The sequence below is a fragment of the Dipodomys merriami genome, unplaced genomic scaffold (assembly GCF_024711535.1).
Source record: "Dipodomys merriami isolate MVZ:Mamm:240054 unplaced genomic scaffold, mDipMer1.0.p SCAF_332, whole genome shotgun sequence".
In the NCBI taxonomy this organism is placed as follows: domain Eukaryota; kingdom Metazoa; phylum Chordata; class Mammalia; order Rodentia; family Heteromyidae; genus Dipodomys; species Dipodomys merriami.
In genome coordinates this window covers 969,677-994,405 of record NW_027204849.1, presented here as the reverse complement: position 1 = coordinate 994,405, position 24,729 = coordinate 969,677, and the positions used below count along the sequence as shown (strand labels likewise).

Here is a 24,729-nt window from a genome sequence, read left to right as displayed (position 1 = left end):
GCTGTGCTGACTCTTCTTTTCTACGTCTAAGAGTGGCAGGCTACTGGTTTTCTTGAAAAACGTCACCTGATTTCCCCTTTTCTCAGCATCACTTCCTTTCTGCCCTGTTTTGATAGCTAGTTTTTTTGGCTGAGGCTTATTCAAGTCTGTTGGGCAGGTCTGCTGCCCTTTTGGCTGTCAGTTCCTTGCATATTCTAGATTGGTGGCTTCCTCTGCTCTACTTCAGTGTAAGACATTGTAATTTGTCGTATTGTTCCTGCTCATTCACTAATTCACTTGCTTTGTTGTTTCTTCATTCTTTTATGATCCCTTTATAGATGAGAAATATAAAAAAGCAATTAGCTTTTTAACTTTGAACTGTATTTTCTGTTGCCAGACAACTAAACTCTACATTTGAACCTAATCAGAGATTTAGCTTTTACTTCATTATGGTCTACAGGGAAAGGACACCATATTAATCATTATAACAGAGATTGTTGCATGCTAATGATCAAAGTCATGATACCCTGTTTTTAGCCTTCATCTTAACTTAAATTTTGTGTTTTGGCAAACTCATTAAGATACATGTATATGGTTTTCTTTTTTTCTTTTGGTCTCTTCTAATTGTTTTTCTTGTTTCACCACCAAATGAACTCTAGATCAATGAATGAAATAAAAAATCTCCAGTACCTACCTCGGACAAGTGAACCCCGTGAAGTCCTATTTGAAGACAGGACGAGAGCTCATGCTGACCATGTAGGCCAGGGGTTTGATTGGCAGAGTACAGCTGCTGTCGGGGTTTTGAAAGCTGTCCAGTTTGGTGAATGGTGAGTGAATGGAACTCAATTGCAAGGTTCGTTAATGTTGTCTAAGAAAATGTAAACTCTTAAGCTGGGCGCCTGTGGCTCATGCCTGTAATCCTTGGTACTCAGAAGTCTGAGATCTGAGGATCAAGGTTTGAAGCCAGCTTGGGCAGGAAAGTCGGTGACACTCATCTCCATAAGTACTCAGACTAAGCTAGGAGTGGCACCGTGGCTCAAGTGGTAGAGTCTTGAGCAAAAAGAAGCTCAGGGAAAGAACCCAGCCCAGAGTTCAAGCCCCAGGATTGGGAAAAGAAAAAAAGTAAACTTAAAAGATAGGAGACCAGGCTGGGAAGGTGGCACCATGGTAGAGCACTTGCCTTGCATGCATGAGGCCCTGGATTCTATTCCTCAGCACCACATAAGTAGAAAAAGCCAGAAGTGGCATTGTGGCTCAAGCGGTGGAGCGCTAGCCTTGAGCTGAAGAGCTGAGGGACAGTATCCAAGCCCATGACCAAAAAAAAAAAAAAAGATAGGAGACCCATTTAAGCTTGTGGTAAAATACAAGTGTACACACTTGAAAAATGTATGTTCATATTTATTATAATCACATTGTTGTGAAAGATATCTAAAACTTTTTTTAATCTGATAAACCCTTTGTCCCGAAATCTCATCACTTCCTCACCCACCTCTAGGCTCTGGGAACTATTCTTCTACTTTCTTTCTGTTACCTTACCTAAGTGGAGGCATCGCATTTTGTCTTTTTGTGACTGGCTTATTTTTTTTTTTTTTACAATGTCCTCATGGTTTATCCATGCTGAAGCAAGTATGATAGTCTCCTTCCTTTTTTTTTTTTTTTTTGGTTGATTGTGGGGCTTGAACTCAGGGCCTGGGCACTGTGCCTGAGCTTTTTCTGCTCAAGGTTAGCATTCTACCAGTATGACCTACAGTGCTGCTTCCGTTTATCTGGTGGTTAATTGGAGATAAGAGTGTCACAGACTTTCCTGCCTGGGCTGGCTTCAAACCATTATCCTCAGATGGTAGGATTACAGAAAGAGAACCACCAGTGCCTAGCTTCTTTTTGTTTTTTAATTGTTGTTAAAAAGGTTATATATAGAGGAGTTAACAGTTTACATGTCAGGTAATGAGTACATTTCTCTTTGGACCATGTCCCCCATCCCTCTCTCTCCTATAAATCTCCTTCCTTTTTAAGGAGTGTAATCTATTCTGGCCCCCCACCTCCCGACCCCTCCACACAGACATTCACTCTTTGCTAAACTATTAATGCATATTTGAATTGCTTCTACCTTTTGGCTATTTGGCTATGAAAATAGGTATGCAAATATCTTTTCATGTGCTGGCTTTCATTTCCTTGGAGAATTGCTGGATTATATGGCAATTCAGTTTTTAATGTTTTGAGGAACTGCCAGACTGTTTCCCAAAGTGGCTGCAATATTTTTACATTCAGTTAGAGTCTTAATTTTCACAAAGCTCAGTAAATAGAGCTTCAGACTGATGAGCACTGCACGTGCATCTTGCTTAGAGTGAAAGCAATCTTTCTGTTTGAGATGTGGTCTCACTAGGCAGCCTGGGCTGGCATTGAACTCATGATCTTCCTCCATCCTCTCAAAGCTGGTATTATGTTGCCCCTACTCTCTCCTTAGCAAACTGTTCTTTTAAGCATTATTGTTTTAATGTTGCAACAACTAAGCTGATTTTATGTTTTTATTTTAAATGCCTTGGTTTGTTCTTATTTTTAAAAAATGGAAGTAGCAAGTATATACTTAGTCCTAACAAGAAAATACTTTTTCTTTATTTTTGCTAGTAGTTGCATGTCTAAGAACTGGAAACTGAAAGTTGTCACTATTGTTCTTTGTGAATGTTTGTCCCTGAGACTTAGTTTTGTTAATATTAGGAGTGGCCAGCCTCGCATAACCAAAGATGTGGTTTGCTTCCATGCTGAGGATTTTGCTGATGTTGTTCAGAGACTTCAGCTAGACCTTCACGAGCCTCCAGTTTCACAGGTAATGATGATCCTTTTCTTATTTCCCTTCGAAGAAGACATTAGGAATAAGTATACCTGTTTACTTTGTGTCTTATCTTACTCTAGATGGGCAGAGTAGTGAATTTAATACTTATTCAGTTATCTGTATGTTAAAGAAAGGTGTTGGACACCTTCAGACAGTGCTTTTTCAGTGGAGTGCTTGGACTCTGGCTGTCTCTGGGTTAGGTGGCTGGAGTGTCCAGGCATATTGTTTCTGGCCATGAGCAGTCTCAGCGTGAAGCTTCTTGTCAGGCAGGCCCTGAGAAGGGTCCTGAGACACTAGACAGGGTGGTACAGTGTTTCTTCTACATGGCAAGGACTTTCCGATACTAACAGGAGTGCTTCCTGAGGTCACTGGCCCATCCTGGGCTACCAGACAGGTAGTGAGGCAGGAGGAAAAGTGTTTACAGACAGAACATTTTATAAGTTTAATATTGCTTAACTTTAAGCTGATAGTTGTTTATAACACATTTTATCTATACTACTGTTTTCCTGCAGTAATTGCCTATTTAAAAGTCTTACACAAGTCTTTGATCTTCTTTAGTGTGTGCAGTGGGTGGATGAAGCTAAACTAAACCAAATGAGGCGGGAAGGCATTCGGTATGCTAGAATCCAGCTGTGCGACAATGACATCTACTTCATCCCTAGAAATGTTATTCACCAGTTTAAAACAGTGTCTGCAGTGTGCAGCCTCGCCTGGCACATACGGCTCAAACAGTACCACCCTGCTGTGGAAGCCACACAGAGCACCGAGAGCAAGTCTCACGTGGACAGCGGCTTTACCGGAAAGAGAGAGTTAGACGTTGACTCCCAATGCATGAGGGTAAAAGCGGAAGCTGAGGACAAGTGCCCAGAGACTAGGCTTTTGACAGCTGCATCGCTGCCCTTCTCAACCCCAGCAGAGCTCCACCCACCACAGGCTCCAAAGACAAGGCCTGTGCCCATTTTCAAGGTGGAAAGTAGACTGGACTCTGACCAGCAACACAATCCGCAGGAACACTCAAGCACTCCTGTCTGATATGTACATACTCAAACACATTTTTTAACTTTTTTAAATTTTGATGTGAAGTTATAGTTTTATAACTGGCTTACGTTAAGTTTTATTGGAGAAATCTTGCTTATAATTCTATAAAGAGAAATGACATTCCACAAATGTCAGGCATATCTTTTTTACGCAGATTATGCAGAGTTTAGAGTTGTATCTTATCCCGTTAGTACAGTCTGTAATAGTGGGTCTGCTGCTATGTTCTGTTGTAAGGTGTGAGGTAACAATTCAATCTCTTCAAAACAAGAATTCTCTCGAATAACAGATTCTTATTTGATAATTATTCACTTCCCTTATCTTGCCTTGTCTCTGCCATATTTGCTGTTTTTCTTTTTTAAATGTAAATCAGATTTGTGGTTTAGTACTGTGTCTTCAGGGCACAAAATCAGTTTCCACAGTAAAAATGGCATGGGTTGCAGGACAGAGGTCCTGCAACTGTGTATGTGGGCAAGTAAGTTATTTATCCAGCTGTAAAGAACAGGTTTCCAAGCAAATTCAGTGGCTCTCTGGCTTCTTAACAAAAGAGGAAGCACAGCATTTTCTGACTGTCTTTTTTGTAACTGTTATTTAAAGCCCAGTGGATATTTCAATTAAAAAATGTAAAGAAGAATAGTCCTTGGTCATTCATTATGCAATGATTCATTCTTTTCCAGAGTAATGGTCTCTGTAGAAGACGAGGTGGTCAAGGGAGACGGTGTCGATGTGTCACTCATGCCCGCACCATCCATTTGGTTTCTAAACTTACCACAAGACCGTTCTTTCTGATAAAGCTACCATACTAGGATAGCAAACTGGTTGTGACTTGATGTCAGCCTCTTTGTAAGTGTCTAGTTAGGAGACCCCTCACAGCTTCACCTGGAGAATAACTGGGCTTCTTTACTGTTTTGCTAATTTGTAATAGAGAACAGGCACTAGGCTTTATCCTAGAGTTGCAGGAAGATTAAAGCCCATTGCCTCAGTATTATTATTTCTTCTTTTCTTTTTTTTTCTTCCTTCTTCCTTCTCCATTCTCTTCCCTTCTCCCCCTTACTCTCCCCTTCTGCTCCCTTTTGCCCCCTCCCCCTCCTCCTGCCTCCCTTCCCCGCTCCCCCTCCTCTTTCCTCCCTCCTCCTGTCTCCCTACTCCCTCCTCTTTACTTCCTCTTCCCTTCGTGTCCTTCTTTTTATTCTGTTTTCATATAGACACAGTTCATATAGCTAGTGTGGTATCAACTTTGTTAATTGAGGATGTTAGTGTGTTATCTTGTTCTTTCTCTTAATGATACTGTGTTCTTTTTGTTTATTAAAGGAAGAGTACTCCCCACACCTAAGACCAGATTTTCATATCTACCTGGTTACAGTGCAATTTGATCCCCCCCAGTCAGATTTGAAATATTTGCATTAACATAGGCAAAAAAAAGATGCTGCTTCATATGTCAGTCAACATGAACACTTTGCTGCATCTTTTGAACTATCAAATATGAATTTTCTCTAACATATTCTGAAATAGGTTAATCTTATATAAATATTACTTTGTGCAATATTGTTGTGTAGTTAAATGCATATTAGCAAAGTTTAGAGGTCACTGTGTAAACCAATAGAAAAGTAACCATCAGCAAATACTACGGTGATTAGTTAGAATCTGTATTATTCCTTATATATATATATATATATGTATATGTATATGTAATCTTTGTTACAAAGGATGAAGAAAAATAGACGCATTTCAATGTAAACCATTTTATGAATTGGAAGTGATGTTGGTTTTAGTTATCTTTGTAAATAAGGTAATTAGAATGGTATGAATGGTTATGTGATTATTACAAAGGTGTTTTTAAATCCTGTGTATAAATTCTAGGGTAAATTCTAGTTTATCAAGACTAGTTTTTAAGGGTTTTTGAGGGTATTTTTTTTGTTGTTGTTGTTATTTTGTGGGAAGGGGTTTATCACAAAGTGTGTGGGTTTGGGTAATTTCTTATTTTTTACTTTTCTGTCCGGAAGAATTTCATAGAGCTTTACCAGGCTGTTGCAAAGTAAAATTCTTCTCAGGCAACATTAACTTTTTAAAAATAATCATGAAGAATAAGGCTGTTAAAGCAAAAAGTTTTCATTCTTGTTTTTCTTGTCTTCCAAGATCCAATTCCCCCTCCCAGTTACCACCCAGCAGATGCTGTCCGTGTCTCAGCTGGTCACTTCTAATGAACTAGGAGGCCGTCCCCTGACAGCCAGCACTGTGTATAATCGCTCAGGAACCAGTGGGTCTGCAGAAACACAGTCAAAAGAAGCAAATCCCATTTTCCTTTTATAACACTACCCTCACAAACATGAAAAGAATATAAGAAATGCTTAAAATCATGTACTAATAAATTGATTGTATGTTAGACTTGTGATAGAATGGAGAGAAACATTTAGCTAGTAGTGTATCTGGGGGCTGACTGAGCGTCCCATGTGAGTGTTAGATTTTGATAGCATGCTTTGAAGACTGATGAATATAAATGCAGAAGTTTTGAGTTTCTGACTGCTCTCAAAGCTATATCCTAGTTTAGTGATAATAAATGACTGCAACTTTTCTAAATCATTAAATTGGTTATTTGGTTTGATGGAGCAAGGCGTGGAGCAGTCTGGCGTCTTCTGACTTGTAATGTGGTGACGGCAGTGACAGACGCTGCTCTTCCTTTTTGGTATACTATCTATCTGTCGTGCCAATTCCTGAGGTTACTTGCAGAATGTTGCTATAAGTTTTAGTACTTTGTGGAGCAGAGGGATAATTTTAAAATGTGCATATGGAAAGGACTTAATATTCCTAACAGTAAATAGAATGATTTTATGGTAACTACTGAAAAGGATATGTCTTCCCTCCCACCCAGGAAGCCATTCTATAATTACCAAGATAATGCGAGGATTCTAAGAGGCATCCCAAATTCATAAAGCAATAATAATAAAAACCTACATTTTGTTTCCCTCCTCCAAAGTCTTAACTCTTTAAAGATGGAATTCCTAGGCTTAATTTATTAACTAAATTTTCTTTAATTGTGTATTGTTTTTAGTTGAGGACTTGGAAAATCTCCTTCCTTTCAAAGATAGACTATCAACTGACTAGTATTTCAAGCTCTTATATGGGGAAAAGGAGCTTATTAAATAAAACTTTTTACTAGACCTTAGAAAAAGATGTCGAATCAGTGTTAATAAAGGTCACATTTAATGACGAGAAACTTGCTGCCTTTCTCTATATATTGTCTAGAGAGAAAGTGAATATAGGAACAAGACTCCAAAAATCCATGAAAATATATTCATGATCATCAACATTATTAGCCAGTTATCTTTCCATCTTTAACATTGTATATCTGTAGGGTAATTGAGTCTTCATGTATTCCATCATTACTACTGGGTTTAAAAGGACTTCAGTCTCACACACCAGAGGTTCATGGTTGTGCCAAGTGTCACGTTTTTAAAACAGGTTGTGGCTGTATTTATTGGTCATGCAAGTAGAGGAAATGACAATACAAACTTTTTTTTTAAGTGCAAAAAGGATTTATTCTCATCTTGTTGCTCTAGAAGCAAGTCTCTTTCTCCATCGGTGTCTGGGCCTTCCATTTCCTCATGCATTTTAAGGTCCATGTGCGCATGTAGAGACCCCTGTCTCTTATTAAGATATAGCACTTTTCAAATCTCTCTTAAAAAAAAAAAAACTTACATACTACTATCACCTGTTGTAAATTTTTCATGTAATAGTGTTTTTTTTTGTGACTAACCTTCATTTTGATTGGCAGCTAAGACTCCCTCCCTCCCCCTCCCCTCCCCCTCTCGTGGCTTTAATTTATCTAAGAGTTTTTTGCATATAGATGAAATGTATAATTTGCCTGGCAGACTATTTGCGTTGTGTGGCCTTAGTTTATTGACATTAACAAGTGTTTTAAAAGGTTTTTAAGGAATAGTCTTAAATCTGAATTTGTGTGAATAATCCTTTTAACACTGCTTTTTTGTAGTTGTCTAAGTGTGTAAAATTGTTAAGCTATTTCTTTGTAAAATAGGACAATGGAATGCATAGAGGTTTTTTTTTTCCTGTAAAGTATTTTTTTAATAAACAAAGTCTGATTTGTCCTCTACTTCTGTGTGACCACAGAACGAGCAGCACGTGTTAGTTCACCGCCGGACCTCATTAGCCTCTGACCCCCTCCTCCCCTCCTCTGCCGGGTTTAAATGTTCCTAAGGAGATCTTGCCGTGGCCTTCTCGTGGGTGTGTGGCCGTGATGTCCGGCTGGTTAAACGCGTGGTGCCAGCCCACCGGGAGCACTTCCCTCTGGTTGATGCTGTGGCGTCTGTGCTGTGGCCCAGTTGAGTCCAGACCTTTAGAGTAAGGGCCGGGCTGCTCCCTTGGGTGAGGGTGAGGAGGGGGTGTGAACCGTACTGGGGAGGCAGCCGGTGGGAGCGTCAAGTGAGGGTCTTCCATCACGCCACCTGCGGGCTAAGCAGCAAGTACAGTGCTCCTCCTGTTGGTGTGAGCGTGTCACCTGCCGTTGGTGTCACCTGCCGTTGGTGTGGGCATATCACCTGTTGGTGTCACCTGCTGTGGAGTGTCACCTGCCGTTGGTGTCACCTGTGCGCGGAGGCCGTGGCCCTGGCCTCTAATCCCACACAGCGAGTCGGGCGGTCCCCGTGGTGCGGGCCCCGCGTGCGGGCCGTGGTGGGGTCGGGTGGCCCCGTTCAGCCCGGCCCAGTGGTTGGAGCCCAGCCCGAGCCGCGGCTCCGCACGGGGCTGGCGTCGGGTTTCCTGCCCGGCCTCGGCCTCAGGAGCCCCGAGTTGCTGGCTCCGGCGTGCCCTCCTCCCGGACCCGAACGCCAAGCACGGGAGCCGCGGCGGGCAAACCTCAGTCCCCTCGCCGGGCCGAGCAGCCGCGGGCGGAACGAAGGGAAGGAAGGAGGCCGGCCAAACCCCGGAGCCCCCCAGGCCAGCGATCAGGCCAGGGACGGCCTCCTGCCGACGCTGGCGGCGGGGCGGGGCCAGAGGCGGTGCTGACGCGCGCGGGGCGGGGTCTTGTGTGGGCAGGGGCGGGGCCAAAGCGGTTGTGGGCAGGGCAGGGGGCGGAGGGAGCGGCGCATCCGGGGCGGGGCCTGGTGGGAGGGGGGCTGCGCATCCGGGGCGGGGCCTGGTGGATGCGGGCGGTATTGCCGAGGGGCGGAGCCACCTCTGCGGACAAAGCGGGAAGCGGAAGGCGGTTGTCACCCAGCTCTCGGCCGGCCGGGTCGCTTCCGGGCCGGCCCGGCCCAGGGAGGCCGCGCCGCCGGGGCCCGGGCTCTCGCTGCCCGGCAGGTCTTGGGCCGCAGCGTGGAGGCCGGCGCCCAGCGAGGACTCCTTCATCTGTCTCCCGCGCCTTCAGCTCTCGTCACCCGCCGTTCACTCCATGGCCCCCGGGTGACCGCGGAGGCCGGGCTGGGAGGGCGCCGTCCCGACCGTCCCCGCTGGCCGGCGCCGCGGTCTCCATGGTAACGGCCCGGCCGGCGGCGCGGCCTCGGGGGAAGATGCGGCCTGCGGGGCCCCGGGCCTCCCCGGCCTCCCGGGCTTCCCCGCCCGGCCGGGTCCACTGAGCTCGCGGAGCCCGGCCGCGGCCTCCGGGCGGCGGGCGGCAGGTGAGGGGCGGCCCGGGCGGGCGGCAGGGGGTCGCAAAGGCCGTGGGCCTGGCCTGGCCGCCACCTCTCGGCCTCGCCTCGCCCCCTGTGGCCTCTGGTCTTCCGCCTCTCCCTTCCTTTCCCCTTCCCTCTCCTCATCTTCCCTCCCCTCCCTGCCTTGCCTCCCCTCCCCTCCCCTCCCCTTCCCTTCCCTTCCCTCTCATCTTCCCTCCCCTTCCCTCTCCCCTCTCCTCCCCTCCCCTCTCCCCTCTCCTCCCCTCCCCTCTCCCCTCTCCTCCCCTCTCCTCTCCCCTCCCCTCCCCTTTTCCCTGTCCCCTCTCCTCTCCTCCTCTCCCCTCCCCTCTCCCCTGTCCTCCCTCCTCCCTCCTCCTTTCCTCTCTCCTCTTTTCCTCTCCTGAGGTCTTCCATCTTCCTCTCTCCTCTCCCCTCCTTTTTCTCCCCATCCCTCCCCTCCCCTCCTCTCCGGCCTTCCTCTCACCATCCATCCCCCTGCTGCTCAAACCTTGCACCGCAGCAGCTTTTCAGGCCCACAGCCAGAGAGAGAGCCGTCTGGGTGCTAGCCTGCAGTCCTGGCCTCACCCATGTGTTTTCTTCCTTTTCAGTGAGATCCCGCTCTCTGGCTGGAGACCCAGATGGCCTCAAATGAGAGAGATGCTATATCATGGTATCAGAAGAAGGTATTGCCAAGCCACATTTATTTGGAAAGCATGCTTCTTGTAGAGAAATCTCTCCTAGAGAAAAATGCTTCCCCTCTGCCTGGAGATGCCACATATTCTTAGTGTGCTCTCTCATCATAAGTGGAAATTTAGATGGGCATGGTCATTATAAACCCAGCCCCACGTCTCAGGATAAGATTTTCAGATCTTCTCCAGCTCTCTGAATAACTGCTTCTGCACAAACTTAGAGGTTTTTGTTTTTGTTTTCACATAGTTCAGATTGCTGCTGTCATCAGATGGAACCATCTCTTACCTTTTATTCTTCTTTAGTATTTCTGGTGATGTTTTCTTTTGGAGTGGAAATATCTCAAGATAATACATGATTTGAGATAGTTTGGGATACTTTAGATGTGTTTTTAAAAGGAGACAGATGGGCTGGGAAGGTAGCTCAGTGGTAGAGTGCTTGCCTTGCATGCATAAGGCCCTAGGTTCGATTCCTCAGCACCACATAAGCAGAAAAAGCCAGAAGTGGTGCTGTGGCTCAAGTGGTAGAGCACTAGCCTTGAGCTGAATAGCTGAGGGACAGCACCCAGGCCCAGAGTTCAGGCCCGTGACCCACAAAAAAGGAAACAGACTTTAGAAATATTTTTTAAAAATAATTCAGGGAAGCACATTTCCCAGATAGCCTGTTCTTGTAGATTCATGACTTAAATATAAGGGTCATCTTTGCATCCCTTTAATAGCCTGCTCCTTATTGCAGATTGGAGCATATGATCAACAGATATGGGAAAAGTCAATCGAACAGACTCAGATTAAGGTAAATTGTTTTCTTTAATTCTAGCTTTTTTTTAAATTGCATTTGGAAAAACAAAAAACCAAAAACTGTAGTTCTTCCGCAAGCATGGCCTTCTTTATTATTTCAGGTTTCTAAAAGGACCAGTGCACGCACCATGATAAAGGGCAGGTGTTATGGGACTTCAGTATGAAGTAGCCTGTATAAATGGCAGGTGGTACAGGACCTCGGTAGGAAGTAGCCTGTATAAATGGCAGGTGGTACCAGGACCTCAGCAGGAAGTAGCCTGTAAAAATGGCAGTTGGTACCAGGACCTCAGCAGGAAGTGGTCTGTAAAAATGGTAGGTGGTAGGGGACCTCGGCAGAAAGTGACCTGTATAAATGGCAAGTAGTATGGGACCTTGGCAGGAAGTGGCCTGTAAAAATGGCGGGTGTTATGGGACCTGGGGAAGAATTGGTCTGTATAAATGGCAGGTAGTATAGGACCTTGGCAGGAAGTGGCCTGTATAAATGGGGTCATATGGTGATATGACCGTGGTTTTTTTCCTAAGGTTTTAGATTACTCAGGAGAAGCTGCATTTTATGAGAGATATTCTGTTGTCATACTACCCTGGGCTTCAGGGATGGGCTCTGTCCTTTGAGCTGCACCCCAACCCTTTTGTGCTCTGATTAGTTTTGAAATAAAGTCTCACTATTATGCCTGGGCCAACCTGGACAGGTGATCATAACTATTTCCACTGCTCATGTGGCTGGACACCATGTCTGACTAGAGTGTGCCACCATCCCAGCTTGATTTTTTTTGGTGTGTGTTGGAGTTTGAACACAAGGTCTTGTGCTTGCATGGTTGATAGGTGCTCTGCTCCTCCACCCAGCCTGACCTTTAGCTTGTTATTTTGGAGATGGAGTCTCACACACCTGGCTTTCTATTAGTTGACTTCTTGCCCAACCCAGACTTGTCACCTACTGATCTTCCCTGATTGTAGCTTCCTGAATTGCTGGGATTATAGCAGCCTTAGAAATCCGTTTTTAACAGTGTAGTTGTCTTCTTCCTTCTCTATTAGTCCTCTTTGTCCTGCATCTTCTTCCTCATCATCTTCACTGTCCAAGCAAACAAAATTCATTTTTGGCCTGGAACCAGCTTGTGGGCCCTTATTTTTTAAGTCTGTTTTTTTTTTTTAAGTTTTTCAAGTTGTATAAAAATACACTGCTTTTAGATTTTTTGATTATTTCATGCTAACCAAGCAACCAAAAGCTGGTGTATAATTCAGAATGTCTTCACTAATATAGGGGAGGAAAGAGTTTGATGATTTTCTAATAGTTCAGAGTCTGTGTGTGGAGTTCAGAAGTGCTTGTGCTCATGCAGGGTAGTCACGGAGTGCTGGTCCGTGCAGTGGTCACGGACTGCTCAGGCAGGGTGGCCATGGAGTGCTCGTGCACGGTGGTCAGGGGTGCTGGTACATAGTGATCGTGGAGTGCTTGTGCGCACTGGTCACTGAGTGGTTGCTTGGTAGCTAATGGTAGAGAGTGTTAAGACCAGCCTGGATCTCCTATAGATTTCTGTAGACATACTCATAAATGCCATCAGACTCTTGTTTTGGGACTATCTTTTTTTTTTTTTTTAATTGTAAAGATACTATACAGAGGGTCATAGTTATATGAGTAAGGTAATGAGTACACTTCCTATTGAGCATTGTTACACCCTCCATTGTTTTCCCCCTACCATCCCTTCTCTCCCTACCCCGAGGTTTTTTTTTTTTTTTTGATTGTGATTGATTACATAATTTCCCGAATTTCACAGCATTGTGGAATAATGATGCTCATTTAAAGTCACAAGTTCATTCTAACTTTCCTGGAGCAAATTGTCTATCACAGTCTATAACATATAACGGTGTACACATGTTATACACCATACATGTGATCAGCAGAATGGGGATATTTAGTAGTGGTTCGACCAGATGAGTGAGAGTTCTTTGTTTCTTAACTCCTGTTAGTTTTGTCGTATCACCTAAGATTTTGGATTTAGCATCCACTTATCAGGGAGACCATGTACCGTTTGTCTCTTTGCTCTTGGCTTACCTTGCTCAACATGATTCCTTCTAGCTCCATCCATTTCCCTGCAAATGCCATTATTTTGTCATTTCTAATGGCTGCATAATATTCCATTGTGTATAGATACCACAATTTTTGGATCCATTCTTCTGTGGTGGTGCATCTGGGTTGTTTCCATATCCTAGCTATTGTGAACAGTGCTGCAATAAAAATGGAGGTGCATGTGTCCTTATATATTGGTTCCTGTTGTTCAGGGTAGATTCCTAGAAGTGGTATCACTGGATCGTAAGGGAGGTCAATCTTTAGCTTTCTAAGGACCCTCCAGACTGCTTTCCAAAGTGGTTGTGTAAGTGTACATTCCTACCAGCAGTGTAATAGGGTTCCTCTTTCTCCACATCCCCTCCAGCATTTGTTGTTGGCTGATTTGTGGATGTGGGACATTCTGACTGGGGTAAGGTGGTATCTCAGGGTTGTCTTTATTTGCATTTCCTTCACCACCAGGAATGATGAACATTTCCTCATGTGTTTCTTTGCCATTTTTATTTCTTCATTTGAGAAGTCCCTCTTTAGTTCCCTTGCCCATTTAGTAATTGGTTTGTTAGGTTTGGGAGGGATTAGTTTCTTGAGTTCCCTGTATATATAGGATGTTAACCCCTTGTCTGATATATTGCTGGTAAATATTATTTCCCAATTAGTTAGTTATCTTTCTAGCTTGGTTGCGATAGATTTAGCTGTGCAGAAGCTTTTTATTTTAAGGTAGTCCCATTTGTCGAGTCTCTCTCCAATTTGTTGTGACCCTGAGACTCTGTTCAGGAAGTTCCTGTGCCTATTAGTTCAAGTGTCTCTCCTACTCTGTCCTGCAGTAGTTTCAGAGATTCAGGTTTAATGTTAAGGTCTTTAATCCATTTTGAGTTGATGTTGGTGCATGGTGATAGGCTGGGGTCCACTTTTAGTTTTCTGCATGTGGCTGCCAGTTTTCCCAGCACCAGTGGTTGAAGAGGCTGTGTTTCTTCCATTGTATGTCTTTGGCTCCTTTGTCGAATATCAGCTGGCTGTAGGCCTGTAGATTTATTTCTGGATCTTTGATTCTGTTCCATTGGTCTTCGGGTCTGTTTTTGTGCCAGTACCATGCTGTCTTTGTTATTATAGCTCTGTAGTAGAGTTTGAAGTTCGGCATGGATAGCCCTCCCATATTGTCTTTATCCCCTAGAATTGTTTTGGCTATTCTAGGTCTTTTGTTGTTCCATATGAATTTTTGGACTGTTTTCTGTATTTCAGTGATGTACGTCATTGGGTTTTTAATAGGAATTGCATTGAGTTTGTATATTAATTTTGGAAGTATTACCATCTTTACTATATTAAGTCTGCCTATCCAAGAGCCTGGGAGGTCTTTCCATTTCCTAGTGTCTTCTGCAATTTCTTTCTTTAACTTTTTATAGTTTTCATTAAATAGTTCTTTTACATCTTTGGTTAGGTTAATTCCTAAATATATTATTTTTTGGGATGTTATTGTGAATGGGGTCGCTCCCTTTATTTCCCTCTCTTCTTGTACATTGTCAATGTACAGGAAGGCAACTGATTTTTGTGAGTTTATTTTGTATCCTGCTACTTTGCCGAAGTGATTTATGATTTCTAAGAGTTTGGGGATGGAGTTTTTGGGATCGTGAAGGTATAGTATCATGTAGTCTGCAAAAAGGGATTTAATTTCTTTCCCTATGCGGATCCCTTTAATGTCTTTTTCTTGCCTTATTGCCCTGGCTAAGGGTTCTAGGACTATATTGAAGAGGAGTGGAGACAGTGGGCATCCTTGCCTTGTTCCTGATTTTAGGAGAATTGGTTGTAGCTTTTCCCCATTAAGTATAATATTGGCTATTGGTCTGTCATAAATGGCTTTTATTGTTTTTAGAAATGTTCCTTCTATTCCTATTTTCTCCAGAGCTTTTAGCATGAATGAATGTTGAATTTTATCAAAGGCCTTTTCTGCATCTGTGGCGATAATCATGTGATTCTTGACCTTGGCTCTGTTGATGTGTTGGATTACATTTATTGACTTACGTATGTTAAACCATCCCTGCGTCTCTGGGATGAAGCCTACCTGGCCATAGTGTATAATTTTTTTATGTGTTTCTGGATTCTGTTAGCTAGAATCTTGTTAAGGATCTTTGCATCTGTGTTCATCAAGGAAATTGGCCTGTAAGTCTCCTTTTTGGTTGGGTCTGCCTGGGGATGAGTGTGATATTGGCTTCGTAGAATGAGTTTGGGTTTGGGATAGCTCCCTCCTCTGTTTCTCTGAATAGCTTGAGGAGTATGGATATTAGTTCTTCTTTAAAGGTCTTATAGAATTCTGCTGTGAATCCATCTGGTCCTGGGTTTTTTTTTGTTGGAAGACTTTTGATTGCTTCCTGTATCTTGTTGTAGGATATTGGCTTATTTAATTGGTTTACTTCTTCTTTGCTCAGTTTGGGCAACTTGTATTTCTCTAAAAATGCATCCATTTCTTCCTTTAGAGAGTATAACTTTTGAAAGTAGTCAGTTAGAATTGTTTGGATATCTTGGGTACGTGTTGTGATTTTTCCCATGGCATCCCTAATCCTGTTAATATGTTTCCTCTCTTCTTTTTTTAATTAATCTTGCCAATGGGCCATCAATTTTGTTTATTTTTTCGAAGAACCAGCTTTTTGTTTGGTTTATTTTGGCTATAATTTTCTGATTTTCTAATTGGATAATCTCTGCTCTTAATTTGGTTATCTGGTTCCGTCTAGTAACTTTAGGTTCCATTTTTTCTTGTTTTTCTAGCTGTTTTAATTGCAACATGAGATTAATTACTTGGTCTGTCTCCATTCTCTTGATGTGGGCACTGAGGGCAATAAATTTGCCCCTCAGGACTGCTTTTGCTGTGTCCCACAAGTTTCTTTGTGAGGTGTTTTCATTTTCATTGAGTTGTAGGAAATGTTTTATTTCTTCTCTGATCTCTTCATTTACCCAGGCATTGCTAAGGATTGTGCTGTTCAATTTCCATGTATTAGAGAAATTTCTGCGGTATGCTTTGTTATTGAGAACTAGCTTGATTCCACTGTGGTCAGATAGGATACAGGGGATTATGTCGATCCCTTTGTATTTGCTTAAGATGAACTATGATATGGTCTGTTTTGGAGAAAGTTCCATGAGCTGCTGAGAAGAATGTGTACTGTGTTGTTTTAGTGAGAAATACTCGGTAGATGTCAGTTAATTCCACTTGAAGTATGGCCTCACTTAATTCGGTAGCTTCTTTGCCAATCCTCTGGTTGGTAGACCTGTCCTTTGGTGAGAGTGGTGTGTTAAAGTCTCCTAGTATTATCGTATTGGGATCTATTTTATTCTGTAAGTTTGAGAGCGTTTGTTTAACATGTCTGGGTGCACCAATATTTGGGGCATATAAGTTGAAGATGGTAATATCCTCCTCTTGGATTGTTCCCTGTATTAATATGTAGTGTCCGTCCTTGTCTTTCTGTACTGATTTTAATGAAAAGTTTATTTTGTCAGATATCAGGATAGCTACACCTGCTTTCTTACTGGGGGCATTTGATTGATTGGTAGATCCTTTTCCAACCCTTCACTCTGAGTTTGTTTGTATGTTTGGCTGAGGGGTGGGTCTCCTGAAGGCAACAGATGGATGGGTCTTGTTTTCTGATCCAGTCTTCAATTCGTTTTCTTTTAATTGGCGAATTCAGCCCATTAATATTAAGAGAAAGCATAGAGAGATGGATTGTTGTCCCTGTCATTCCATTTTCCTAAATTTTTCTTCTTTCCTTTCCTGCTGTGCTTGCTCAGTTAGACTTTGAATAATGCCTGTTTGGGGCAGGTCCCAGTTCCTGGTTGCTTTCTTCAGGTTGTGTCCCCCCTCTTAGAATTCTTTGTAATGCTGGCTTAATGTTTATGTATTCATTTAGTTTTTCCTTGCTATTAAACATTTTCAGTTCTCCATCGAATGTGAATGCTAGCTTTGCCAGGTATATCAGTCTGGTTTGGCAGTTATTGGCTCTCAGGGCTCGTATGGTGCTTTCCCAGGCCTTTCTTGCGTTCATTGTTTGTGTGGAGAGATCTGCAGTGATTCTAATTTTTTCCCCATTGTAGTATAGCTCCTTCTTCATTTTTGCTGCATGCAAGATTGTTTCCTTATTCAGATCTATCATTTTTACTATAATGTGTCTAGAAGTGTTTCTTCTGGGATCTTGCTTGTTGGGTGTTCTATACGCTTCTGTTATGTAGGTAAGATGTTCTTTTTTGAGATGGGGAAGATTTTCACCGATTATCTTGTTGAATAGGTGTTGCATTCCCTTGCTCTGAAATTCCTCACCTTTGTTCACTCCAATTATACGAAGGTTAAATTTCTTGGCATTATCTGCTTGCTCTTGAATTTCCCTTTGGTTTAATTTGAGTGATTTTTCCATATCTGTCACTTTTTGGTCCAGTTGGTGTATTTTGTCTTCTGTATCTGACACTCCACCTTCCATTTCGTTCACTCTGTTGACTGTGGCTTCTATTGTGGTTTGCATGGAGGAAATGGATCCCTTTATGGATTCGATGTTGGTTCTCAAAGTACTGATCTCAACTCATTAAGAGGTGAGATCAGTATGCATTACCTCTAATTTGGCATTTATCTCACTTCTTACTGAGGTTTGTGCAGCTTCTATTTTTGCATGCATCTTTTGTTTGATATCCTGTATCTCTTGATAGTTTATCCTTGTGTTCTTTCAATTTCTGATCAATTTCTCGCTTTATTTCTTGAGTTATTGCCTCCAGCATCCCTTGGAAGTAGCCTTTGTCTTCCATTCCTGCTTTGCTCCCACTGGGGCTCTCCCCTGTGTGGCTGCTGGCTTTTGAGGTGAGCTTGCTGTCCTGGGTGGTGGTAAACCTTGTAATTTTTCTCTGTGATTTTCGCATGGGGTTCAGGAGACTGATCTGCAATTTTGTTTTGGTGTGTCTGTCTTTGCTTGGTTGCTGATTCTGTATTGGTAGAGAGAGTCTGTGTCTGATCTGGGTTCTGTTAGGATCCTACTTCCAGCTGCTGGTCTGACCTACTTAGGATTCTCGGCTCTCTGCTGTAGATCGCTGGCAATTCCCGCCTTTGGAAGGGTTAAGCAGCCTAGACTGCTTGTGTTTGCTCCTACGGGTGCTCTTGGCAAGATCAGATGCTCTGGATGCATTCTCTCAGATGCTGGAGTCTGCTATGGGCTCCTGATGTGTTTTTGTTTGTTTGTTTGTTTTGGGCTGGTTGTGGGCTTGAACTCTAGGTTTGGGTGCTGTCCCTCAACTCTTCAGCTCAAGGCTGGCACCCTACCATTTGAGCCATAGCACCACTTCTGACCCTTTCTGTTTATGTGATGCTGAGGAATCAAATCCAGGGCCTCCTGCATCCAAGACTATCACTCTACTGCTGAGCCGCCTTATCAGCCTGAGCTCCTGCCTGCTATCAGGTGCTGGCAGCCTGTGTTGCCCAATTCCCAGCCTATGGTATATGGGTGGGGTTTTGGTGGGGTTTGGCTTCTCTTGTCCTGAGCCTCCAGGTCTTTTGTTGTCACAGGCGTGCTTCCTAGGGGGTGCGGTTCCCTGTTTTTCTCCCCTCTGCTGAGGCGTATGCTCAGCTTTTGACTTCAGTTGGGAGGAGTTGGTTGTGTTGTTTAGGCACCGGATCCCCAGGCCTGGTTCCGGCCCCTGCCTGGAGCATGCTCGTTGGACCTGTGCTGCTGTGTATACCACCTAGGTTATGCAGCCTGGGGTACACAGTTCAAATTTCTTATACTGTTGGTTGTCTTGACCTGGGGCGCTGTTCCTGGCTTGGGCGTTTAAGCTCCCTTCCAGGGGCGCTCTTGCTTTAGCCTGGCCAGTGGAGTGTGCTCCACGGACTGGTGGAGCTCTCGAACAATTCCCAGTTTTAGTGGGTCCTGTGGTCCGGGTGTTGGGGTAGGGAGTCTGGGTCAGGGTCTGGGGATTCCCTCCAGCTCTGGTCTCCCTTGAGGGATCCACTTCCCCTGTGGGGTACTCACCCTGGAGCTAGTTGTTTCTGTGTGGTGTAGGTCGTCAGTTGCTGTTGCAATCCGAGTTCAGTTGGGGTGGTGGCTCTGTGTGAGTCTTTTCTGTCTCTGCCTCTGTCAAAGCTGTCAGGTTCACAGTGTCCACGCTCAGGCGGTTTCTGCGTGGGTGATCTGCAGGCAGCCCCCTGTGCCTCTGGGACCCCGGCGGCCTCCTCTGGGTCGTCGAGATCGGCGGGTCTGACACCGGTACCTCAGGCGGCTTTTGCGCGGGTGATCTGCAGGCAGCCCCCTGTGCCACTGGGACCCGGGCAGCCCCCGCCGGGTCGTCGCAATCGGCGGGTCTGACACCGGTACCTCAGGCGGCTTCTGCGCGGGTTGTCTGCAGACAGCTCCCTTTGTCGCGCTGCCAGTGCCGGGCGGCTTTGGCAGGATGGAGCCTCTCTGCTCAGGTGGAGAGTGAGGGGTGGGGGTGGGATCTTCGTGGAGACTCCCTGCTGGTAGGTTTCTCTGTTTGTGGTGATCAGCGGGTCTGCAAACTGGTACCTCAGGCAGCTTCTGTGCGGGTGATCTGCAGGCAGCCCCCTGTGTCTCTGGGGCTCTGGCAGCCCCCGCCGAGCTGGCTGGCCACGGCTTGGCGCGCTGCCGCACGATCGGCCAGTGAAGGTTGGGGGAGGGGTCTTCGCTCTTCTCTGTTCTGAAATTCTTCTTTTCCTCTCTTTCTTTTTTGTTATTTTCCACCTCCTGTTTTTCTCTGAGTGTTCGTCTTTTTGTTGTTGTCGGTCTCTTGGGGAGATTAAGCGTCGGAACTCGAACTGTCTTTTTGGTTGGGGAGAGCTGTGGCGTTTCCCTACTGCCCCATTGCCATCTTGGTCCCTTCCTGGGACTACCTTTTTAAAAGATTTGCAGACAAATGGGACTACATGATAATAAAAGGTTTTTGCACAGCTAAAGACATAGCTGCTCAACTAGAAAGACAGCCAACCAGTTGGGAAAAGATCTTTACCAGCAATACATCAGACAAAGACCTAAAATCCAATATATACAGGGAGCCCAAGAAACCAACCCCTCCCAAATCTAATACACCAATCACTACCTGGGTGAGGGAGCTAAAGAGAGACTTCTCAGAAGAAGAGGTAAGAATGGCAAAGAAACACGAGGAAATGCTCGTCACCCCTGGCCACACTGGAAATGCAAATGGAAACAACTCTGAGAGGATCCATCTCTCAGATGGCCAATATTCTGAATTGGAACAACAGTGCTGGTGGGAACGTGGGGAAAAGGAAGCTGGTGAGAATGTAAACTAGTACAGCCGCTCTGGGCAGCAGTCTGGAGGTTCCTCAAGAAAGTAAACACAGACCTCCCCATGACCCAGCCATACCACGCCTGGGCAGCTACCCTGAGCATCACCAGCCAGGATACGACAAGGATACCTACACACCCATGTTCCATGTTCACTGCTGCACTGCTCACAACAGCCAAGGATGGAAACAGCCCAGATGCACCACAAGAGTTGGGTGGATCAAAAGACAAAATGTGGTACCTATATACAATGGAATTTACACACCATTAGAAAGGATAGAATAATGTCATTCACAGGGAAATGGATGGTGCTAGAACAAATCATGTTGAGAGAGGTAAGCCAAGAACAGAGAGACAAATGGTGCATGTTCTCTCTGTTACTTGGAAGTGAGATTTAAAATGCAATGGGATATGGCCAGGTATGTAGGCCTCAAGACACCGTATACAGTGAGACCAAAAGAGGATAATCTTAGGAGAAAGTCACCAAGTTGTAATACCCAGGCGCTTCTTTGTGTGTGTACACACACACACACACACACACACACACACACACACACACACACACACACACACACACACACACACACACACACACACACACACACACACACACACACACACACACACACACACACACACACACACACATATATAAAATTATATACAGACCGAAACTCCAAAGATAAGGAAACAAAGGACCTTTTCTTAATTTGTCCTTTTGTTTTCTGAGTGCTGTGTATTCTTTGTCTCATATACAGTGTGTACAGTGTACATCTGAGGAAAGGTGGGGGAGGGCACAGAATCAGTGGAAACCAGGTGAACAAGTCCAGCAGCACAGCCTGCTGGCTTCACTGGACATTGAGGAACATGAGCCACAACTCATAGGCGGAGATGGGAGGAGGGAATGAGAGGGAACAAGGTAACCGGTGATACTATGCAAAAGGAAGGAAATGTACTTACTACCTGACATATATAAAGATAACTCCGCTATATATCACCTCTGAATAAAGTAAAATAAAAAAATGGCTGCAGATTGTGTTAGCACAATGTGGGTGAACTGGGTGCACTAGCTTATACCTATAATCTGAATGATCGGAGGCATAAATAGCATCATGGTCCAGGTCAGACCTGGGCAAAAACACCTGAGCCTGTCTGAAAAATAACTGAAGCAAAAGGTGAGTCTAGATATTTAGAGGAATTCTTCAACAGGAAGGGGAAAAGAAAGAAAAGAAAACATCTTGAGGGAGGAAATATAAAAATAAATTAGAAGGCAGTTTTTCTTTTCTTTTCTTTTTTTTTTTGGTCCGGTCCTGGGGCCTGAACTCTGGGTCTGGGCCTGGGCCTGGGTGCTGTCCTCAGCTCTTCAGCTCAAGGCTAGCGTTCTACCACTTGAGCCACAGCACCAATTCCGTTTTTTTTTTTTTTTGTTTTTGTTTTTTAAGACAGTTTTTCTAAACTGAAAGATAAATTTTCAGTTGGAAGGATTTTTTTTTTTGGTCATGGGGACTTGAACTCTGGGCCTGGGCATTGTCCCTCAGCTCTTCAGCTCAAGGCTAGTGCTCTACCACTTGAGCCACAGAGCCACTGCCAGCTTTTTCTGCTTATGTGGTGCTGAGAAATCGAACCTAGGGCCTCATGCATGCAAGGCAAGCACTCTACCACTGAGCCACCGTCCCAGCCCCCTTTGGAAGGATTCTTTGGGGGGGTCAAGTCATGGGGCCTGAACTCTGGGCCTGGCGCTGTCCCTCAGCTCTTCAGCTCAAGGCTAGCGCTCTACCACTTGAGCTACAGAGCCACTTCCGGCTTTTTTCTTTTTGTGTATGTGGTGCTGAGGAATCGAACCCAGGGCCTCAGGCATGCAAGGCAAGCGCTCTACCACTGAGCCACCTTCCCAGCCCTGGAAGGATTCTTAACACAGATGCAATGAAGACATTTCCTCATGGAATTTCTGAATACCATGAATAAGGCCAGGGCTCTGAGGAGGGAAACTGTGTGTTCTGTGCTGGGGCACAGAACGTTGGGAGACTGCATTCCTGAGAGAAAAGGACCCACGGCTTCTCATACACCCAGGGCAGCTTTCAGTCCGGTGTAAGGCAAAAGGATTATTTCAGGCAGGCTGGGACTTACGTACTTGACTTTGTGGCTGCTTTTCGGAAAGCTGCTAAAAGGACATTTGGAGGGGGCAGGAGGTGCAAGACTGGAAAGAGCTCTTCTGGTGGAAGCAGGAGTTTAAAACCTTAGTTCTGACATTGCTTCAAGTGTGGATAATTTTCTAGTACTTCTTCCAGTTTTAATAGGAAGTATTTTGGTCTTAAACAGGAAGTCAAGCCAGAGTGTGCTACACATACCAGCACAAACTCGGTCGACAGCATTACGTGCACGTGTGTGCGGGTGTGTGCGGGTGTGTGCGGGTGTGTGTGTGTGTGTGTGTGTGTGTGTGTGTGTGTGTGTGTGTGTGTGTGTGTGTGTGTGTGTGTGTGTGTGTGTGTGTGGTGTCTGGAAGGCAGCTAGGAGAGGAGAGTTCGTGGGTTAAGAACTATATTCTCACAATGTAAGTCAACAAATGATTTCTAAAATTAATGAATTAAAGAACAGGTGGGTGTGGGAGGCAGGGATCAGAATTACTGTTGGAGATCAGCCTAGAAAGAGGAAATGAGACCTCTCAAGAACAAGAACTGGGCCTGGTATTAATGTCTGTCCTCCAAGCTGTGTAGAGGCACATATAGGATCATGGTCCTGGCCAGCCCTAGATAAACAGGAGACCCTACCCCCAAGTAGTTTGGGCAAGGAGGGCATGGCCGAAGTGATAGAAGGGGAGGCCCAAGTTCAAATCCCAGTACTGGAAAAAAAAGCAGTGGAGCCGGTGCCCATGGCTCACGCCTGTAATCCTAGCTACTCAGGAGGCTGAGATCTGAGGATTGCGGTTCAAAGCCAGCCTGGGCGGGAAAGTCCTTGAGACTCTTATCTCCAATTAACCACCAGAAAACCAGAAGTGGTGCCATGGCTCAAATGGTAGAGTGCTTGCCTTGAGCTGAAGAGCTGAGGGACAGCGCCCAGGCCTAGACTAGTTCAAGCCCACACCAATTGAAAAAAAGTGGTAGAATATCTGCCTTGCAAAGGTGCAGCACTGAATTTAAAAAAAGGAATAGTATAGGCATATTGTTTAGAAGTATAGAAGTAAAATACAGAGAAACAGCCGAAAAGATGAACATCTTTTGCTTTTTTAATTTTTTTTATTGTTACTATAAAGGTGATATATAGCGGGGTTAGAGTTACATGAGTCAGGTAATGAGTGTATTTCCTTTTGGACCGTGCCCTGTTCCCCTCACCCTCTCCAGTTACCTCATTTCACCTTGAGGACTGAAGTTGGGAGGAGAGAAGCGGTGGTGGCTTATTGACCACTTTTTGATCTCTGGCTTTGACTTATTTTAAAAAGTGATGAAATAATCTGTCAGGCTCACCTTGTCCTCCCAGCTGCTCAGGAGGCTGAGGTCTGAGGATCATGGTTCAAAACCAGTCCAGGCAGGAAAATCCATGGGACACTTACCTCTAGCTAACTAGCAAGAAGCCAGACATGGTGCTATAACCCAAGTGGTAAAGCACCAGAGTGCCAGCCTGGAGCTCACAAGCTCAGGGACAGGCTCTGAGTGAAAGCCCCAGGACTGGCATGCACCATGCACACCCGTGTGCATGCACACACACACAGTGATAAAGTATATGCTTTTATTACATGATAAGACTAAAATTAATGACAATATCTTTTAAAGAGCATTAGGATTAAAACGTCACTTGTAAAAAAAGAAACATATATTTCAGGCATGGCTGTGCCATTCTATAATCTCAACAGTCAGAGATTGTTAAGAAGATCTTAAGTTCTAGGCCAATCTGGGCTACATAGTGAGACTTATCCCTGCCAGGATTGGGGGGTGGGGAGGGGGTAGAGGAGGAGGCAGCAAGAAAAAGAAACCATATATTTTTTTGCATTTGAAAGAACTGCTTTTTTCCTTTGTTTTATCCTAGGGCTTCAAAAACAAACCAAAAAAGATGGGTCACATAAAACCAGACTTGATTGATGTGGACTTAATCAGAGGTGAGCTCTACGGCACTGTTATGTTTTGGTGTTGTGCACATGTGCCAGGAGGGTAGCTTTCACAGCTAACGTCTCAGTACTGCCAGTGACATAAATGACAAGGTTTTCATAGATTTGAATGTGATAAACCTGCAGACACAGGTCTAGTGAAAAGGGCATATTGATTGTTGACTGCCTGACTTCCTTGAGTTCTTGCCATTGAAGAGGACTTGCTTATAGTGCCCATCCATGTAATGGAGTGTGTGCAGACAGATGGTGTGTGCAAATCAATAACGTGTACAAATAGATAATTTGTGTATATAAATGGTATGTGTAACTACTAGCATGTGAAAATGTGTGTAAGTAGATGGCATG

At 44.5% G+C, this 24,729-nt stretch overlaps 2 protein-coding genes across 7 annotated transcripts in view; both read left to right on the top strand.

The window, feature by feature from the left end:
• LOC138803082 (lysine-specific demethylase 9) overlaps positions 1–7,952 on the top strand; it is a 49,935-nt gene extending 41,983 nt beyond the window's left edge. Inside the window, exons 5-7 of one of the 2 annotated variants that reach the window (XM_069986915.1) lie at positions 639–806; positions 2,695–2,803; positions 3,368–7,952. In XM_069986915.1, the coding sequence (XP_069843016.1) occupies positions 639–806; positions 2,695–2,803; positions 3,368–3,841 (751 nt within the window). In that variant the 3' untranslated portion in view covers positions 3,842–7,952. Of the gene's footprint in view, positions 1–638; positions 807–2,673; positions 2,804–3,367 lie in introns of those variants that run through there. The other variant, XM_069986916.1, reaches the window with a different exon arrangement.
• Positions 7,953–9,049: 1,097 nt separating this feature from the next.
• Positions 9,050–24,729, top strand: part of LOC138803081 (protein PHTF1) — a 31,368-nt gene continuing 15,688 nt past the window's right edge. For 2 of the 5 annotated variants that reach the window (XM_069986914.1, XM_069986913.1), the window contains exons 1-4: positions 9,052–9,474; positions 10,077–10,151; positions 10,891–10,947; positions 24,306–24,375. In XM_069986914.1, the coding sequence (XP_069843015.1) occupies positions 10,107–10,151; positions 10,891–10,947; positions 24,306–24,375 (172 nt within the window). In that variant the 5' untranslated portion in view covers positions 9,052–9,474; positions 10,077–10,106. Of the gene's footprint in view, positions 9,475–10,076; positions 10,152–10,890; positions 10,948–24,305; positions 24,376–24,729 lie in introns of all 5 variants that reach the window. The other 3 variants (XM_069986912.1, XM_069986909.1, XM_069986910.1) reach the window with 3 other exon arrangements.